Source organism: Argopecten irradians, unplaced genomic scaffold (genome assembly GCF_041381155.1).
Source record: "Argopecten irradians isolate NY unplaced genomic scaffold, Ai_NY scaffold_0041, whole genome shotgun sequence".
Classification (NCBI taxonomy): domain Eukaryota; kingdom Metazoa; phylum Mollusca; class Bivalvia; order Pectinida; family Pectinidae; genus Argopecten; species Argopecten irradians.
In genome coordinates this window covers 94203-112316 of record NW_027187508.1, presented here as the reverse complement: position 1 = coordinate 112316, position 18114 = coordinate 94203, and the positions used below count along the sequence as shown (strand labels likewise).

The following is an 18114-nucleotide window of genomic DNA, read 5'->3' as shown; positions in this document are numbered from 1 at the left end:
CGGTTTTGAGCGGAAGCATTTTTATCGTCACAAATGTTGTTTACCGTCAGTTTTGTATAGCTATAAATAGCTATTATAGCTATATATCGCTATAATAGCAATACATTTACATGTGCTAGAACGATGGAGGTTTGTAAAGTATCTTATGAGTTCAGTTGTGTTATATGTGTAACCCTGGTCAATACTAGCCGCAATATATCGCTCGGCTAGAGAGAACTTCACTTTAGCTCGATCGGTTGAGCGTCAGACTAATAATCCAGAGGTCCCGAGTTCGATCCCTGGCAATAAGCAAATATAAATATTTATTGTAAAATTCCTGCACCCTGTTATCATTGGCGCCCATGTAGGGACTCGGGAGATGATGCTTCACGATTACCTGCAAAGGAATCGTTGTAACCCCTGGAAAACTCGAGGACGAGTTGATTCCTGCGGAGGGGAGTATGTAAACCCTGGTCAATACTAGCCGCAATATATTCGCTCGGCTAGATGAGAAACTTCTCTTAGCTCGATCGGTTGAGCGTCACACTAGTAATCCAGAAGGTCCCGAGTTCGATCCCTGGCAGAGGCAGGTATTAAATTTATTGTAAATCCTGCACCCTGTTACATATGTATTATCATGGAATATAGTCAGGAATAAAATGTATCTATGTAATAGATAAGGAATAATGTTTAGCAATGTAGTGAAGTTCGTTATTGATTGATTGTAGCTTATTATTCCCAGTCAGGACTACGATCGACTGAGGAGTATATCTATGGAAGCCCGTAATGGCCGACAGCCCGTTCTACCTAGCTATGACTACAGACGCCTATAGATACGTCTTTGATGTTCATGAATAGACATTCATGCGTGGGGATATGTTTATCCTGAGAGGGTTATGTCATGAGTGCACATTTCCCGCATATTGACACTTATGTAACAACCGGAAGTGTCCGACAACATACTGCGGTATGGTGACCCGGTGGTGTCAAGGAGGTATACTCTGATCGTGCGTGGAGACCTTCAGCAGCTGATATACAGTTCAGCTACATCCTAACGGTCAGCGTATTGGAGCATTACTGAACAGATGTTGTGTTCGTCAACGAAGGACTACATAGGCTATATAGAGTTAGACTTTGTGGTATATCAACGACTATATGACAAACTGGGAGAAGCTACAAAGACTTTGATAGGGTTATAGAATTGTTTATGTAATATTTATGTGTAGGATAGGGTATATGTATATTAGATTGGCTTGTAGTTGAATATTAATAGTATATATATATATATATATATATATTTGTGTACGGAATATTGATGTGTACAAAAGTTGTATGAGAACTGCAGAGTGAGCGTAGTAATGTATTTGTTCAGGTACATAATGTAAATAAACGTATATATTGTACTCCGTACTCATTGTAGTGATTTCATAAAAATGCAGCATCACTATACTCGGCATACGTTTACAATTTTTTGTGGCGGCGGTGGGATGAATTTTTGTCTGTTGTATGTCTGAGAATGTTTGTTTCTTTTGTCTGTTGTATGTCTGAGTGAGGTTGTTGATATTTCTTTCTTTCAGTTAGTGTAGGGTAGCGACGCTGTACTAGTGGAGTAGATTTCACAGACTGCTTGTATTAAGGTAAGTGACATTAGCATTAGTATTACGTTTCAGGTTACGTGCATTGGATCAGGTTTGTTATTTCATTTGCAGCTAAATTGTATATGTTGTTTGGTGATTGTATTGTTGCTTCACTATGTCTTCTATTCAGGAATTGAAAAGTATTGGAGAGGGTCTTGATTTAAAAGGAAAGGATCTTCAAGATTTTATTTTTAGGGAACAGGCAAAGGAACGTGAGGAAAGACAGATCCAAAGGGAACAGGAAAAGGAACGTTGTGAGAGGGAGCTAAACATGTTGCAGATGCAGGCAGACCTAGAGAAGGAACGAGAAGATAGAGCTGTACGTGAGCATGAACGACAAATGGAACTTCTGGACATGAAGAGTAAACAGGAGGCTAGAATAGTACTACCAACTAGCGGTTCGAGTACTGCAATCAAAGGGCCAAAACTTCCACTTTATGAGGAGGGTAAAGATAATATTGACTCTTATTTACAGAGGTTCGAGCGTTATGCGACGACACAAGGCTGGGATAAGGGATTGCCTTGTCGATCAGAGTATGGACTATGAAGTGCTGAAGCGTGCTCTATTGAAGAGATTCGAGATGACGGAGCAAGGGTTTCGGAAGCGGTTCATAGATGGAAGACCAGAGAAGGGCGAGACATTTAGTCAGTTTGCTGTCAGACTAGGAAGTTATTTCCAGAGATGGCTAGAGATGGCAGGTATAGAGATGACCTTGCTGGATTAAAGGATTTGATGGTCCGAGACCAGTTCATCCGCGCGTGTGGAACCGACCTTGCATTGTTTCTAAAGGAGAGAATTCCTAAGTCCGTGGAAGAAATGTCAAACTCGCTGACCAGTATGCTGAGGCAAGAGGCGATGCATTCAGCTTAGCTAGGCCAAAGTATGGAGGACATAAGTCAGTTTCTGGTCATGCCAACCAGCAGGTACAGTCTGGCAAGACATCTGGTGATATGATAACAAAAGACAAATTTAACAGTTCGGTGAAGCATTGCTACATATGTCAGAAGACCGATCATCTGTCATTCAATTGTCCCCAGAAGAGTGGTTAGAAGAAAAACACAGCCAATTGTGATGCTTCTAAGGAGAAGAGGAAGGAGCGGAAGACAGATGCTTTACAGGAAAAGACGGTAAAAAAGGAAAAAACTGATTATGACAGAAAGGAACATTTATCTTCTTCCTGTAGTGAGACAACAGATATGCCAGTTGTGCAGGGGTTTGTTGGCGATCATCCAGTATCAGTTTTGAGCGCTGTATTGTCCGGACGTGTCTAGTTGGGAATGAAGATCGCACTGATGAGACAGAGACGTGCATATTAGCTAATGGACAAAAACTTGATGTTCCTGTTGCTTATCCATTTGTTGACTCGCCATACTTTAAAGGTAAAGTACGTGCTTGGTGTATGGATACTCCAGTGTATGATTTGTTACTTGGTAATATTAAGGGAGCAAGGAAGCCATACGAACCAGATGAGGATTGGAAGCGAGATGAAGGATTGGATGCGCTTGCTGTACAGACAAGGACACAGAAGCGGATATAGGATAAGCCTTACCCTCCGATCAAGGTTCCTACCCCGAAAGACTTAGGGTCGCCAGTAGATATCAAGAATGCTCAGAAGGAGGATGACAGCCTGAAAACTGTTTGGGAGATGGAGAAGAATGGAACTACCAAAGTGCGGTTTGATGGTGGGCAATCGCGATTTTATGTATCTAGAGGACTGTTGTTTAGAGAATTTAAGAGCCCTACATGTGCCAGTGAACAGTTCAAACAACTTGTTGTTCCTTAAGTGTATAGACCGACAGTCCTACAGTTAGCTCATGAGTTTATGATGGCAGGTCATATGGGAGCGAAGAGGACATTGGAGAGAATTACCTCAGAGTTATTTTGGCCAGGAATCACTTCTGATGTAACAAGATACTGCAGGTCATGTGATGTTTGTCAGAGGACTTACCCAAAAGGAAAAGTTGGAAAAGTGCCGGTTGGATCTATGCCGTTGATAGACATCCCTTTTCATCGAGTAGCTATAGATATAGTGGGATCATTGAATCCAGTGACGGAGAGGGGTAATCGGTATATATACTACTCAAAATTTGCTAAGGATCACTTTTATTTTGTAGTATATCAAATTCATTTAATTGTACAATGTTCATAAAAAATACTTTAATGATGTCTTTAAGATGTCTAAACACAGGTTCCAACAGGAAAACTATTGAATTTTCACGAGTGCTCGATACATTACTTGCGAAACAGAGCTACCCCCCAAAATCACAAAAACACGGCAATGGGAGCGAAAACGAAATTCGCGTTAAATCAGTTTTTTCGTGTAATTTTCATTTCATTATATTGTGTGACGTCCCCTAGCTTCAATAAGACTTCGCCATCGCCGACGCATGCTCGCAATTAAGTCCCGTTTCCGGTTTTGCTGGGTGGATGCCCATTCCTCTTGCAGGGCCTGTTCCATGTTTTTGCAGTGACCTTTGATGGTAAACGCGGGAAGAAATGGATTACTGTAGCATGTCCTACACGTGCTCTATCGGATTTAGATCCGGGGAACGAGCAGGCCAGTCCATGCGTTCGATAGTTTCCCTCTGAAGTTCGTCGTCAGAGGTTTAGTAACGCTACGTCACTACAAAATGACTTCATAAACGCCACTGGAACTCGAATATCTACGCAATCTGTACATAATCATACAGACTGAGGTTCCGTAGACCTGCAGAGAGGATTCCCTTGACTGGGAGGCATGCTCAGGCTACACTTACATGGGCCCACGATCATGCGAGATGGACTATCAGAGACTGGAGCCCTGTTCTGTTCACAGACAAGTCCAGATTCTGTCTCGACTTCACAGACAGGCGTGCTAGAATGTGGAGACTACCAAATGAACGATTTCCTACAGCCAACGTCTCCGAACACGACCGACATGGCGGCGGGTCTGTAATGGTCTGGGGCGGTATAAGTGTCCAAAGTAAAACAGATCTCCATGTCTTCCCGAACGACAATTTGATAGCCCAGAGGTACTGCGATGACGTCCTTGATGTCTACATTAGACGATATGCTGTTGCTATCGGTCCGGAATTCATTGTAATGGATGATAACGTTCATCCACATAGAGCTCGGTTCACTGTCGCCTATCTTCAGAGGAAAACTATCGAATGTATGGACTGGCCTGCTCATTCTCCGGATCCAAATCCGATAGAGCACGTGTGGGTCATGCTACAGGAATCCATTTCTTCCCGCGTTTACCAGCCAAGGTCACCGCAAGAACTTGGAACGGCTCTGCGAGAGGAATGGGCATGCATCCAGCAAAACCGGAAGTGTTTAAGCTAGGGGACGTCACTCAATATGCGGAAATGAAAATTACACGAGAAAACTGTTTTAACGCGAATTTCATTTTCGCTCCCATTGCCGTGTTTTTGTGATTTTGGGGGTAGCTCCGTTTCGCAAGTAATGTATCGAGCACTCGTGAAAAATCCATAGTTTTTCTGTTGGAGCCTGTGTTTAGACATCTTAAAGACATCATTAAATCATTTTTATGAATATTGTACAATTACATGAATTTGATATACTGAAATATAAAAGTGATCCTTAGCAAATTTTGAGTAGTATACTATCCAGTTTCAACCGTTGACTACGCGACGAGATACCCTGAAGCAGTGTCGTTAAAGGGGATAGAAACAGAACGTGTCGCCGAGCCATTGGTTGATGTCTATAGTAGGGTTGGGCTACCCCAGGAAATTTTTGACAGATCAGAGTGCACAGTTCACCTCGGATGTGATGCGAGAGGTAAGCCGGTTGCTGTCCATTCGCCAGTTGACTACGACTCCGTACCATCCGATGTGCAATGGTCTTGTTGAGCGATTTAACGGTACTCTGAAGCAGATGTTGCGAAGGATGTGTGCTGAAAGACCTCGTGACTGGGACAAGTACATAAACGCTTTGTTGTTTGCTTATAGGGAAATGACGCAGGAAAGTCTTGGTTTTTCCCCTTTTGAGTTACTCTATGGACGTTAGGTGCGGGGACCAATGATGATTCTCAAGGAATTGTTGACCAAGGATATTCCAGATCCTGACACTAAGACTACCTATCAATATGTGATAGATCTGAATGAACGTCTTGCGGAGACCTGCAAGATTGCTCAGTCAAATCTGAAATGGGCGAGGACTCGTCAAGCAGCCTACTACACTAGGAAGGCGAAGGATTGGAAGATGAAGCCCCTGGACAGTAAAGTGCTTGTGCTTCTGCCAACTAAGAGAATAAGTTGTTCATGGAATGGAAAGGGCGGTATGTTTTGTTATAGAAGAGAAAATTGAAGGGTTCCATGGCCTACAGGGTCCAATGTTGATGGCAAGTCAAAGACGTACCATGCCAACGTTTTACGGCTATATATGGACAGTGAGACAACCGCAGTTGTCAGAGAAGGTACCAGGAGTACTATCGGTAATATCAGCTATGGCTATTGAAGAAGACGACAATGATGATAATACCTTTCTAGATGAAGGCATCGTTACACCACCTAAAACCAACGATGACCGAGACATCTGAAGATGTACTCATATCAGAGTTGCTCAGTGAGAAACAGAGGAAAGAGGTGCAGGATATGCTAGACGAGTTTGAAGATATTCTTACAGATGTGCATGAAAAACCAACCTTGGAGAATCATGATATTATAACAATTGACAGATGAGCCAGTCAGAGCAAAGAGTCACAACATACCCTACAACATGAAAGCAACCATACAAGACGAGGTCAAGAAGATGTTGAGAGAATGGCGTGATAACTCCACCAGAGTCACCATATTCTGCTCCTGTTGTGATTGTCAAGAAAAAAGAGGTATCGACAGCTCAAACAGAGTTACCATCTCTGATGCGGAGCCTATGCCCAACGCGGCTGATATATTTGCGCGGTTATCAGGATATCGTTATTTTTCGCGCCCGGACCTCAGCAAAGGATATTGGCAAATAATGTGCCCATGGCAAAATCAGCAAAAGCAGAAAACTGCATTTTACGACTTGGGTTCTGTTCGAATGCTGTCATTTTGGTCTCGTGAATGCACCCGCTACGTTTTGTCGCATCATGACGAAGTTACTCAGGGATATGGACTGGTATAGAGAGTTTCATAGATGACATTCTGGTGTACACAAGGACATGGGAAAAACATTTTTCGGTCTTCAGAGAGCTATTCCAGAGGCTGCGAGGAGCAGATCTTACCACCAGACCGACCAAAATGTGCTATTGGTTTATGGAAGCCTGGAGTGTCTTGGGCATATAGTCGGGAATCAGCGTCTCGCACCGAATCCGGACAAAAAGCCATCATTGATATACAAACACTGGAGACAAAGAAGCAAGTTTGGTCGTTCATGGGAATGGCAGGATTCTATAGGAAGTTTATACCAGACTTTGCTTCTATATCAGTTCCATTGACTGATTTGACGAGGAAGGGACAGCCACACAGAGTTCAGTGGAATGAGCCTCAGGAGAGAGCATTCGTAACCCTGAAGAAGATGTTGTCATCAAATCCTATTCTGAAACTTCCAGATATTGAGAAGGAGTTTGTGCTACAAACTAATGCGTCAGATTACGGGCTTGGAGCCGTTCTTCTTCAAGAAGACGAAGGGGTTTTGTTTCCTGTAGCCTACGCCAGCCGGAAGCTGAAGGGCGGTGAAACATCATACGCTGTGGTAGAGAAGGAATGCCTGGCGGTGATATGGGGAATCCTGAAGTTTCAGAAGTACCTTTATGGACGGAAGTTCATTCTTGAGACTGATCACCAGCCACTTCTATACCTCAACAAGACGAAAGGTACCAACGCAAGACTCATGCGGTGGGCATTGCAGATACAGCCGTATCGTTTCACGATCAGGGCAATCAGAGGCAAAGACAACGTTAGTGCAGATTCTCTTAGTAGGTTGTAGGTTGTGTGAATTCACAGCATTTTTATATATTCCAGTTATAGTAGTAAATGTCTTATCTGTTGTTTAGAAATAAAATATGTTTCCCATTATTTTATTTCATCGAAATGGGGGCATGTGTCACATATCGACATTTTGTTTTGATATTGGACTTTTATAAAGGCAAGCAAGTCGAAAGTTAAAAGGTAAGTATGTTTGAATTTTGCGGATAAGAGAAAGCGCGCGAATTACCTGGACGCACGGACGGTCAGTGAATCGAGCGGGCAGGTAAGCAATGACGTGGTAGCGGTGGTCGTATGATAGTGGATTATACGGGATAGATATTGGAAATATAAGTGAATAAGCGTGAAATACAGCTCACGGGAAATATCGTTTATTTTTCCTGTAGATATGTATGTAATCCGGGTGTTAGTTTGATGATTCTGTGAGTGTTTGAAGGTATAATTAGTATCGTATCTATATATTCACTAAAGTATACAGGTGTGCTATATATGTACGGTGAGCAGTGAGTGCAATCGTGTTGTTCGTTTAGTAGGATTCATATTCATAATCTTAAACTAGATGTTTGCTTACTATAGTGTAAAAGAGGTGAATGAGGAAACTGCAGAGTGAGCGTAGAAGAGTATGCCTTTAATAATGAATTTGTTCATGTACATAATGTAAATAAATGTATATATTGTACTCCGTACTCATGGTAGTGATTTCAAAAAAATACAGCATCACTATACTCGGCATATGTGTACAGAAGGCTCCGAAAAGGTTGAAAATTATTTATTTTCATCTCTTCACCCACGAAATTAAGATTCCAAATTTAGTCGCCTTTTACGACCATGCAATGGGGGGTAGCAGTCACAGTTATAACATCCTACCTTCAATAAAGGCGTTGCTTCCAATAAGCAAAACAGCGTATGCTTAGTTAATAGATGATACCATAGATTTAATATGACCTAATTTATACACGTAACGTGGCAATAGTGACCCTAGGATCATCTTATACAGGTGATGTCAAGTTTAACATGTAATACTAAATATCAATCTCAAGCTAATAAAATCGTTGAAAAACCTTGATTTTCAGCAAAAAAAAATTTAATGCTAAAATGGAACAAATACTTAACTAGGTCACTGTGACCTTTTTAAATTTTCTCAGCTGAACTTCACAAACCCTATATGTACATACAAAAACTACAAAAAACTATTATCTCTATTCTAATATTTAGTTAATCAGGAACTTAAACACTGAAAATGTTATTTTTTTACCCTTTGATCTTGGACCCCTAAAATACCATGTAATTACCATACAACGGCCCAAAGTGATACCTCTCCTTTAATTATAATGTTCTACTATATATATCGTTCAATTAAAATAATGGTATTCATAACGAGCTTATACATACCGTTTCTCCCATTTATTTCCAAGCCATGCCCGACCTTAAAAAAGACAGACGAATTTAATGTAATTGTCTTAAATAACACTGAGAGTAAACATATCTTGTAATGAGAAGTAAACGGGTCATTTTATTGCTCCTCACCCCTCCCGTCCCCTCCCAAACATGGGAAATCTACCCAAATCTGTCGAAAAGCATCCTCATTATATTCTAAGTCCCTCCCGCTAGATAAAAGAAACATTCATGGACATTTTGACGGAGCTTTGGTGGTTAAAAGTTAAGGTCAAGAGGATAAAGTTTTTAGACCATGAAATCTAACACCCCAACCAATTTATGACACAACGTTTATCTAAAGCAAAAGAGAAATGTTATCGCCCAATCTGTTATTCCTTTCAAATTTCAAATATAAAAAACAATATTCCAAATCTCCAACATCTATTATTTACAATTCACATAAAACAAACATGTAGATGTATGACACAAAAAAAATGCCATAGAATATTCTAGAATATTACCATGAATTTAGAATTGGTTAATTAGTGTTCTATTTGTTTAGGGCACATCAACTTATAGAAAAGAACTATGTCCAGTATATGGAAGAACATGCTTAAAGTGTAAAGGTGTCAATTACTTTTCTGTAAAATGTTAAACAGAAACATTACAGAAACACTACTCCTCATAAGAGAAGTGTGGGTAAAAACAAAATGTCGATGATGCTGCTGACAATAAGCACGATACAGATAACTATTATCAGTTACTGAGAAACATATGCAGCGTTATAGATAAAGGCGACAATATTATGTACAGATGTTTATTTACAACGTTATAAAAATGTTCATCATATGGCCGCTTTCCATTGGTCCGATCCACTGTTCCGAAATAATGTTCAGTACCACTGCACAGTATTGCCAATTTGCCGCTGTCAATGTCGCACAAACCAAGGTGAAGGTCACCCAGACCCGCCGGCTGAGGTGGAGGTCACAAAGGCCACGATGACGGTCACACAGACCAGACCTTCCAGTAAAGGTAAAGGTCACACAGACCAAGATGAAGGTCACAACAAATAGACTTGCTAGTCGAGGAAGAGGTCACACAGACCGAGGTAAAAGTCACGTAGACTAGGTGAAGGTCACACAGACCCGTCACTGGTGAATGTAGAGGTCACACAGACCCGCTAGTAGTCGTAGAGGCCACACAGACCTTCTGGTAAATGTGGAGGTCACACAGACCCGCCAGTAATCGTAGAGGCCACACAGACCTTCTGGTAAATATGGAGGTCACACAGACCCGCCAATAATCGTAGAGGCCAAACAGACCTTCTGGTAAATGTAGAGGTCACATTGGCTAGCGACGATATGGCTTAATGACATATGTATCCATCAGTTTCTGGATAGTTCTGTAGTTCTCCATGGGTGGAAAGCTATAATATACGTATGGTATGATATAACACCAATAAACAATTTATATGTTTGCTCTATACAAATCTGTGCTATTTATCTAAATATTCACTATCTCACAAGGCATACTATATAGCTATATTACAAATACTAAGATAATCATCTCATTTCTAAGCATTTACAGTAAATAATATCACGTATGCCGACTTAACACCAACCTAACAATGCTTTACAAAACACACCCGGCCTCATACCCACGCATATACACATGGCCAGTGCACACACATTGCCGTACGCAAGCACACACGCCGGGTGAATTACACCTAACCATAACTTATAAACTATAGCAAATACCTATACTTATGAAACCTCATTATAATTAATACTATGACAAGGACATATGAATGTATTTACTTACCGCAAGCTGTATTTCGCGCTCTGAGTTCCAACCCTGCTATCGTTCGCTACCGTTACATGTGTCCTCTGCTTTCAACTTACACTTGTGTGCATGCGTGACTTACCTTGTGACTCTATAGACAAACTTAAATGGCGCGAAATCCAAATTACAAACTAAGATACATATAATTATACAATGGCACGTGACAGTATGTCTTGAAATGTTCCGATTCTAAGCCAGGGGTCATGCTGATGTGACCCCAAAATATCTTGTATTGGAGCGGAACGTAAAGCATCGCAGTGGATCGAAATTACAAGTCTATATTTAATTATAATGTTCTGCTATATATATCGTAAATCAAAATAATGGTATTCATAACGAGCTTATACATACCGGTGCTGCATGCCTTTCGACACCTCACCAGACCTTAAAAAAGCAGAAGAACTGAATTTAATTGTCTAAAAATAACACCGAGAGTAAACATATCTTATAATGAGAATAAATGGGTCATTGTTATTGCTCCTCGCTCCTCCTGTTCCCTCCCAAACCATGGAAAAATCTACCCAAATCTGCCGAAAAGCTTCCTCATCATATTCTATAAGTCCATCCCGCTAGATAAAAAAAAACATTCATGGACGGACATTTTGATGGAGGGTTAGTGTTAAAAATTAAGGTCAATATTTTTAGACCATGAATCTAACACCACGAACCAGTTTATGACACGACGTTTATCTAAAGCCAAAAAGAAATGCTATCGCCCTATCTTTTATGCCATTCAACTTTCAAATATAAAAAAACAATATTCCAAATCTACAGCATCTATTATTTACAATTCACATAAAACAAACATCTATAGAAGCTAGATGTATAATTTTGCCATAGCATATTCTAGAATATTACCATGAATTTAGAATTGGCTAATTAGGCTCTAATTGTTTAGGGCACATCAACTTATAGAAACGAACTATTTCCAGTATATCGAAGAACATGCTTAAAGTGTAAAGGTGTCAATTGCTTTTCTGTAAAATGTGACAGTCTCAAACAGAATTATTACAGAAACACTACTCCTCACAAGAAAGGTGTGGTTTAAACAAAATATCGATGGTGGTGCTGACAATGAGCACGATACAGATGACTATTATCAGTTACTGATGAACATTTGCAGCGTTATAGATAAAGGCGACAAGCTCGCAAATTTTAAAGTGTACACTTCTTGAAATCATTGCAAATTTTACACAAATAATGTCTTGTCACCTCTATTGTTTCAATAGAACATTTCACGTGTAAGGCAGTTCCCCCAGTACCTGAGCAAATAAACATATATATAGTGTATTCTATTGTGTCTGTTGTCTTAATACAAAACAACTAGCTATAACAATCATATATCAAGAGTATGCTACTATCTGACCACGATTTATTTATCAATAACTTTTTAAGTTGAATGTGTCAATTACCCCATATTAATTATTTTCGTATATCAACATAAAGATTAATAAATAAAATTTCAGGTTCAATTTTAAAGCATATTTTTAATGACTACTATGTTCCTAGGTTACCTACGTTTATTTTGAAAATTAAGATCGTATTCCATATGTTTCGTAAATAAAGTTTGTTAATATTTTAATTTAAAGGAATTTCTGCCAGCTACTCTTTTGATCAAATCAAACCTAATATTCGTATGTCAATATCTCTTAGCTGAATCATTCATGATCATAGTTTTTTTTTCTCTTTCCGTCATTCGTTGAGAATCCCTAATCTGGAATTTTGTGATTATTTGTGAGCAAGTGAAGCAGCTTAATCACGGTTTTTCAGCATCGGTATCCGTATTTTTGGGTTGTCTTCCCTTTTCATTTTGATGCGAGAAGGAGAATGGGGCAGGATCAGTTTATTGTGATGTTCAATGAATTTAGTATATTTTTTTAATTATTTATCTAAAGAAGGATTTTCATTTTTGTTGTTTACTGTTGTATAAACCTCAATTGTTTGACAGATATATTAAATGTCGCGCATTAGCGCGTTATGTTGAAATATCTGTCCAACAAATGCAGTTTACACACCAGTAAACAACAAAAAATAAAAAGCATACCTTATATTTACATTTCAATCGACTATTTCTTTTCAATTCAATGTTCCTATAAAATAAAACTCTTTTTCAACGTTATACAATTAATGTAACAGCCGGTCGAAATCCAAATTACAAACTAAGATACATATAATTATACAATGGCACGTGACAACACGCCCCTTCCAGAAGAATAAACTCTGGAAACCAAGTTTATTCACAACACAAACAGTCACAGACATGTATATTGCCATAGGTTTTTTACATCCTGCTTAGAAAATCAGCTCCGACGTTGTCCCGCCCTCGTATAGCACGGATCTTAATCCGATAGGGCTGAAGTTGGAGAGCCCAACGCATCAATCTTGAATTGACACCCTTCATCTTATTCAAATACACAAGAGGTTGGTGGTCTGTCTCTAAGACAAATTCTCGTCCATACAGATACTTCTGAAACTTTTGGACTGCCCACACGACTGCCAAACATTCCTTCTCCACTACCGCGTACGCCCTCTCACTATCTTTCAATTTCCTACTCGCATACGCGACAGGAAGCAGATGATCTTCTTCCTTCTGTAGCAGAATGGCACCTATTCCATAGTCCGAAGCATCTGTTTGAAGAATGAACTCTTCTTCTAAATCTGGCAGTTTCAAAATCGGGCTAGTAGCTAACATCTTCTTCAGTGTCTCAAATGCACGCTCCTGTGGATCTTCCCAGATAATGTGATTAGGCATTCCCTTCTTGGTTAAATCTGTCAGTGGAACAGCTGTGACGGCAAAGTTTGGGATAAACTTCCTGTAAAACCCCGCTAATCCCAAGAAGGATCTAACTTGTTTTTTGGTTACGGGTCTATCCGCTTCCAAAATGGCTCTAACTTTATCAGGATTCGGCAGCAGCCGCTGTTGTCCAACGATATGGCCCAGACATTCTAAACTATCGTATCCTAACGCGCATTTCGTTGGCCTTGCCGTGAGCCCGGCCTTCCGCAATCTTGCAAAAAGCTCGTTGAGGACCTCCAGGTGTTCTGTCCATTTCTTAGTGTAGATAAGTAAATCATCCACAAAGCTATCGATGTTACTCATCCCGTTTAAGAGTTTCCTGACCATCCGACAAAACGTTGCTGGAGAGTTTACTAACCCGAACGGCATAACAACAAATTGATATAACCCAACAGGCGTTGAGAATGCGGTCTTCTGTTTGGAGTCCTCTGACATCGGCACTTGCCAGTAGCCTTTACTCATATCTAATCTTGAAAAGAATTTATGTCCGACCAACCTCGAAAAAATGTCTTCAGCATCAGGCATTGGCTCAGCGTCGAAGATAGTAATCCGGTTCAGTTGTCTGTAGTCAATACAGAACTTATTAGTTCCATCTTTTTTGCGTACAATAACTACAGGGGCGGAATAAGGTGAATCTGATGGCTCAATCACTCCCATGGACATCATCTTATCCACCTCTTCTTTGATTGTTGCCTTCATGTTGAACGGGATCGAACGTGACTTTACTCTCACTGGATCTGTGGATGTTGTCTTAATGCTATGCTCCACCAAGTGTGTTCGTCCAGGCACATCTGTAAATACATCAGTGTAATCTTGTAAAAGATGAGTTACCTCCTTCTTCATCGTTGAGCTGAGTTTCTCCGACACTAACACATCTCCAATGAACTCCGATTTAACTGCCTGTGGAGTGGTAAACAAATGGTCAGTCACAACACCATCATCATCGTCCACATCGTCCTCGTGTACAACTGAGGCACTAATCACTGACAACACTCCCGTGGCACATGCAGTATTCTGTTCTTTGCCTGCTTTTCTCTCCACATACTGCCTGAGAAGATTTGCGTGCAGCGTCTTTGGCTTACCATCGATGCTTACTTTGTAGTCCATCGCCCCAACTCTCTCGACTATCGGATATGGTCCCCGCCATTGCATCTGGAGCTTGTTGCTCTTTGTGGGTAATAATACCAACACCTTCTCTCCGATCATTAAGTTTCTGTCCTTAGCTTTCCGATTGAAGTATTTCTTCGGCCTTATCTGTGCCGACTTCAACTGCTTATGAGCAAGTTCACAAGTCTCCTCGAGCTTCTCTTTAAGATCCAAAACATATTGATACGTTGTTTTAGTTTCCGGGTCTGGCACTTCTTTCGTCCACAACTCACGCAATATCATCATGGGGCCCCGAACGGTGCGCCCATAAAGAAGCTCAAACGGGGAGAACCCCAAGCTCTCCTGCGGCACCTCCCTGTATGCAAAGAGCAACGAGTTGATGTAGCGATCCCAGTCACGCGGACGCTCAGCGCACATTCGGCGCAACATTTGTTTCAAAGTCCCATTGAAACGCTCTACTAATCCGTTACACTGGGGGTGATACGGGGTTGTGGTTAGCTGTCGTATCGAGAGCAACCTGCACACTTCCGACATCAATTCTGAGGTAAACTGAGCTCCCTTGTCCGTCAAAATTTCTCTGGGTACCCCCACTCGACTATATAAGTCCACCAAGGCTTCCGCAACTCTTTCTGTTTCTATGGATTTCAGAGGAACTGCTTCTGGATATCTAGTTGCGTAATCTACTAGCGTAAGTATAAACCTATTTCCCCGATCCGTAACTAGTTTAAGAGGTCCCACTATGTCGACAGCCACGCGTTGGAATGGAACGTCGATAAGAGGCATGGTTCCCAGGGGCACTTTCGTCACTCTTCCTTTTGATATGGTCTTCTGGCACACGTCACAGGAGCGACAATACCTGGTAACATCAGAATCAACTCCTGGCCAATAAAACTCGGTGAGAATTCTTTCACTTGTCCTCTTAGCGGCTAAATGTTCTGCCATTCTAGAATCGTGCGCTAACCGTAAAACGTCTTCCCGGTAATTCGTTGGCACAACCAATTGCTTGAAAATTCGTCCATTGGCATTCCGAGGACTTTGAAACTCTCTGTACAAAAGGCCTTTCTTAACGAAAAAGCTGGATTTCCCTCCATCCTTTCTGTACCTGGTTTCTCCGTCGTTAGCAATCCTCCATAACTTTCTCAAACTTTCATCTGTCTTCTGTGCATTCTTCACACAATCAGGCGTGGCAAACGAAGTCAACTTTGGCGCATCTAAAGGTTTGAAAGGACGATTCTCCCTCTCAACTTGAGACCTGGTCTGAACTGCGATTGCCATCTCCTTTGGTGTCCGCTTCCAATTACTGTTCGGCTGATAAGGTCTCTGTGCTCCCTTAACATTTCCAATCATTACATCGTACACAGGTGCCTCCATAAGCCAGCATCTGTATGTTCCCACAAAATACGGTGTATCAAGAAACACGTTTGCAACAGGACACTGTAAACTCTTTCCATCAGCAACTTTACAACTGTCAATCTCACCTGTCATCTGGTCACTAGTTACTAGATTTTTCCTCACCACAATGCCTTCACATCCAGAATCTCTCAGCACCGATACCAATGTGTCTCCCACATAACCCTGTACAACCGGCATCTCAGTGTCACCCTCGTCTTCTTCAGATGAAACACTCCCGACGACTGATTCTTTCCCTTTGCCCTTAACAGCATTCGCTTTGTGTGAATTCTTGGGACAGTTGTAAGACAAGTGGTCTGTCTTCTTACAAATATAACAATACCTACCACTACTTCCCTGTTTGTCCTTCTGATTTTTGGAGCTGTGTTCCATGCTTGCCTTTGTAAATGAACCGTGTCGTTGTCCATCGTCTGTCCTACCCTTCTCTTTCTCGCGTGATGAGCCCTTTGCCTCGAACTTCTGTTTCTGTCTGACGAAGGAACTAGCTGTATTTCCCCTGGCTTCTGCAAATTGATCAGCTAGCGAAGCCATATCCTTGACACTCTTTGGAGACCGCTCCTTCAAAAACAGCTTCAAGTCTGTCCCGCATGTCTGTAAAAACTGATCCCTTACGACCAAATCCTTAAGCCCAGCATAAGTCTTTTCTACCAAAGCCATCTCCAACCATCTTATGAAATCGTTCTCTAGTCGGACTGCAAACTGTGCAAATGTTTCTCCATGCTCCGGTCTTCCAGTTCTGAATTTCTTTCTAAAACCCTCTTCAGTCATCTCAAACCGCCTTAGTAGTGCTCCCTTCAACACATCATAATTCAAGCTTTCTTCAACAGGCAATCGCGTGAATACATCGAGTGCTCTTCCCTTGAGCAAAGCACTTAGGTTGGCTGCCCAATGCGTCTCTTTCACCCATCTTTGAGCCGTCGCATATCGCTCGAATCGTTGAATATAGGAGTCGATATTATCCTTTTCTTCCTCGAAAGCCGGAAGTTTGGGTCCTTTGTTCATAAGTGTTGGCTGTATGTGCTCGACTTTACTTTCTGCTTTCTGCTGCTGTTTTTCCAACAACTCCAGTTGTCGAGCATGCTCTCTGCTCTGTCTCTCCTCTTGAAGTTTTTCAAGTTCTCTTCTCTCCTTGATCATCTCAAGTTCGTGTTTCCTTTGCGCTTCAGCCTGCTTTGCCTCCCTCTCAAACAGTCTGTCCTGGCGTTCCCTATCTTGTTCTTCCTTGACAAACTTCTGTAGAGCCTCATCTTTAAATCCTAAATCCTGACCAATGGTCATCAACTCCTTCAGCTGAAGGGATGACATAATGTAGCACCACGTCGATCAAACAGAATTACATACACTACAAAAGAAATCTACCAAGACTGCAAAAAGAACAATAATATGATATGATATAACACTCACCACCTGCTCCGTGATAGATAAATGGCCCCAAAACTAACAAAGATAACAAATTCACTTACCTTGTCATGTTCTCTCCGCTGTCTCCATCAGATGTTGAGGGAAATGGTGTCTGAGTACACGACCTAAACCTACAATTCCTAGTTACCAAGTCCTCACACACCCTCCTTCTTACGTACTTTTGACCTGTGCAAATAGGATTCAATTGAACAATCCCACCGCTGCCACCAAATAATGTAACGAGAACCGACCGGAATTGTTCAACCTTCCTTTAAGCATAAGTCAAACTCCCAGAATACAATATTTACAAGTTTATTTACAACAAATAATACTAATTACAGTCATACCAGCACATAACACACACTCATACCACAGGCTCTCACCATCTAACCTTATCATAACCTTATCATAATATATTATGTACAAATGTTTATTTACAATGATATAAAATGTTCATTATATGGCTGCTTTCCATTTGTCCAATTCCATGTTCCGAAATAGTGTTCTGTACCACTGCACAGTATGCCAATTTGCCGCTGTCAATGTCGCACAAACAAGGTGTCACCCAGATCCACCGGCTGGTCACAAAGGCCACGATGACGGTCACACAGACCAGACCTTCCAGTAAAGGTAAAGGTCACACAGACCAAGATG

At 41.1% G+C, this 18114-nt stretch overlaps 1 protein-coding gene across 1 annotated transcript; it reads right to left on the bottom strand.

Annotated features, from left to right (window-relative positions):
• Positions 1 to 13026: 13026 nt before the first annotated feature.
• Positions 13027 to 17364, bottom strand: LOC138311525 (uncharacterized). The gene has a single exon (XM_069252841.1). The coding sequence runs from the start codon at positions 17362 to 17364 to the stop codon at positions 13027 to 13029; it is 4338 nt and encodes a 1445-aa protein (XP_069108942.1).
• Positions 17365 to 18114: the final 750 nt, after the last annotated feature.